The sequence below is a fragment of the Phodopus roborovskii genome, unplaced genomic scaffold, assembly GCF_943737965.1.
Source record: "Phodopus roborovskii unplaced genomic scaffold, PHOROB, whole genome shotgun sequence".
Classification (NCBI taxonomy): Eukaryota; Metazoa; Chordata; class Mammalia; order Rodentia; family Cricetidae; genus Phodopus; species Phodopus roborovskii.
The window spans coordinates 6,157,508-6,160,801 of record NW_026125397.1 but is presented as its reverse complement, the minus strand read 5'-3'; the positions used below and the strand labels follow the sequence as shown (position 1 = coordinate 6,160,801).

Here is a 3,294-nt window from a genome sequence, read left to right as displayed (position 1 = left end):
AACCAAACTTCTATTTCCTGATTGAAATATGAGGTGCTAGGGAAGTTCAGGCTGACTTTAATAAATTAATGCTGATTTTAGACAATTTAAATAGGCTATTTGCCTGAAAAACCCATTCATACTGATTATCCTAGTAACTAGTAACTATTTGGTAATAAGTTCCCAGGCCCACTTACAGCTGCTCAAATCTTCAAGGTAAAATAGAAAAATATAAGTCACAGGAGACGCATATTCCTCAAGTGTGTATGTACCAACTGTGAGTGAGCCACCCCCACCCCACCCCACCCCCGCCTTCACACTCTATCTATACTATGGGGATTTTGAAATTACCATTTAAAGGATATGTAATTTATTTTTTCCATTTTTAAAAGAAGGAAAAAAATCAAGTTGCTGATTGCTGCTGAGGTGGCTACTCTGGGGAGACAACTAAGTAGCAAATAAAATGCAGCCTTTGGTGGCCAAGCTGTTTTTCCGTCCAGGTGACCACAGATGAGATTTTTGAAAAGGTATGATGACACCCACACAGGAAAAATGGCTTTTCAAATTATTAGTAAACTAAATTCTATATTCATAGTATTATAGTAATAATATAAAGTAAATTCTGCATTAGACAATGTACATAGCTGGTAATTTGTTTAGTATTTAAAATGGCTTTTTGGTTCAAGATCCTGTTTAATAACAATGTTGGAAAAAATAAGTAAAATGTTACCTTTCTTTCAGCTAGAGGTTTTTTGTTTTTGTTTTTTTGTTTTGTTTTGTTTTGTTTTTTCCCTGTAGCAGAAACCTTTGAAGTTGTCACCCCGTTTTTTGATCCAGGTTGGTTGCAAGAATGGAAATCTGGAAAGTTTAAAATGGTCAAGGCTGAAGGCAATGGCAAGCAACTTCTCCCCTTCGGCCTCCTTGGAGCTCTGCTATGAGAACGTGAATGGATCCTGCATCAAAAGTGCTTATTCCCCCGGTCCCCGAGCCATCCTCTACGTGGTCCTAGGTTTGGGAGCCGTGCTGGCAGTGTTTGGAAACTTACTGGTCATTGTCGCCATCCTCCACTTTAAACAGTTACACACACCTACGAACTTTCTGGTGGCATCCCTGGCCTGTGCTGACTTCTTGGTGGGGGTGACGGTGATGCCCTTCAGTACCGTGCGGTCTGTGGAAAGCTGCTGGTACTTTGGGGAGATTTACTGTAAGTTCCACACCTGTTTCGACACCTCCTTCTGTTTTGCGTCTCTGTTTCATTTATGCTGCATCTCCATTGACAGGTACATTGCAGTTACAGATCCGCTGACTTACCCGACCAAGTTCACCGTGTCAGTTTCTGGAATATGCATTGCTCTCTCTTGGTTCTTTTCTGTCACGTACAGCTTTTCTGTCTTCTACACAGGAGCCAATGAAGCAGGGATCGAGGAATTAGTGGTGGCTCTGACCTGCGTGGGAGGCTGTCAGGCTCCGCTGAATCAAAATTGGGTGTTACTTTGTTTCCTTTTATTTTTTCTGCCCACGGTTGTCATGGTGTTTCTATATGGTAGAATATTTCTGGTGGCAAAGCACCAGGCTAGGAAGATAGAGAGTACCGCCAATCAAGCCCAGGCCTCCTCTGAGAGCTACAAGGAAAGAGTAGCCAAAAGAGAGAGGAAGGCTGCTAAAACTTTGGGGATTGCTATGGCAGCCTTTCTCCTGTCGTGGCTGCCGTACATCACCGATGCGGTGATCGATGCCTACATGAACTTCATAACACCCCCCTATGTCTATGAGATATTAGTGTGGTGTGTTTATTACAACTCGGCTATGAACCCCTTGATATACGCCTTCTTTTATCCTTGGTTTCGGAAGGCAATAAAACTGATTGTGAGTGGCGAAGTCTTCAGGCGTGATTCATACACAGTTAATTTGTTCTCTGAAGAGGCAGATGTGGGTTAAAAGGACCACTCCAGAGATCTGAAGTGGCTTGGGCTGAAGGTAAGAGGCAAATAGGTACTCCTATCTAGGGTTGCCCCATATCCACTTACCCAGTAGGAGGCCTGACTTCTGACGCATTTTCCTTCTTTGTGTGTCTGCGCATCTTAGGACTGAGTAACATGGTCAGATCTGTTCATTCCTCCAGTGCCGTGTGCTCCTTCATGCTTTCTGCTTTGCTCTGGTATTTCTACTTGTTTCTTCAAGCAATTGGAAGCATTGTCATTTCTTGCCTGCCCAGGATAAGTACTCATATAGTGACAAAAAGACAGAGCAGTTAAATTTTCAGGAGACAAAACCATCTTTAAAGTATATCGTCCATAAGAAGTGAATGGAGTTACAAATTCAAGAAATGTTTATTTTTAACCTTAAAGAGCTTTACAGTGAGCTAGGCTGCAGAACTTCTAATTGATGGAAATGCGTCTCTTTTTTCCCTTCCCCATTTCATAGAGATAGGTTCACAGGAATATGTGTGTACCCAATATGACTTTCAGAGAACAACTTTATTATTCAAGCATTTGCTGTCTACTTTTGGGGGAGGCTGTTTGTCTAGTTTTTGGTTTCTGTTTGTTTTGTTTTGAGACATGTTCGCCCTATGTAGCCGGGCTGGCAGGGCATTTGCTATGTAGACCAGGCGGACTTTGAACTCAAAGAGATCTGCCTGCCTCTTCTCTACTTGTTTAGAATTGAAGTAAAATGTGACTTTTATTTGTTAAAATGTTAATTCAAATGAGTGTGTTTTAACCTTGAAGGGCTTCCTTTTACTCTTTTATGTGCTCACACATAAAACCAGAGTGGACCAAGGATGATCTTAACACAATAAAGACTCGAACAGAGATTTACTCCAGGAACAGCTCCTGCTTTCTACTCAGTTATGCATTTCTCAATCAACGTGAGTCTAATTCCTTTTTATTAAAATGTGTGTTCAGTGAGAACCAACTAGTGATGAGAACACCCCACTTCTCACATCCCTGAACGATGGTCTTAAATCTTCCTTGAGGAGCTGACTACACAGATGATTCTGTAATAAGCTTGTTACAGAATGAAATGGTTCTAAGCAAACACTTTCAAAAGCATTCCATAGAAACACCTGCCTGCTGTATTCCTTAGAGATGAAACGTGAGCCCTGTCGCCTTTGTGTGCCGGTACATTTTAAGTCGAGCTGAGAGCCTACCAAAAAAAGGATAAGAGAAACACTAACCCTCCCAGCCCTCCCAGCAGAGCACCTGGCTGTGGTTTGGAAAGCAACCACAAGCCCACAAGCAGAAGCTCTGCTGAACACCTTTCAAGGAATCACTGTTAAGCTCCTGTATTCTCCCCTCTTTCAGAAGCAACTCAAAG

At 42.1% G+C, this 3,294-nt stretch overlaps 1 protein-coding gene across 1 annotated transcript; it reads left to right on the top strand.

Moving 5' to 3' along the window:
• Positions 1-846: 846 nt before the first annotated feature.
• Positions 847-1,917, top strand: LOC127215211 (trace amine-associated receptor 9). The gene has a single exon (XM_051175613.1). It carries the CDS (start codon positions 871-873, stop codon positions 1,915-1,917), a length of 1,047 nt encoding a protein of 348 aa, XP_051031570.1. The 5' UTR covers positions 847-870.
• Positions 1,918-3,294: the final 1,377 nt, after the last annotated feature.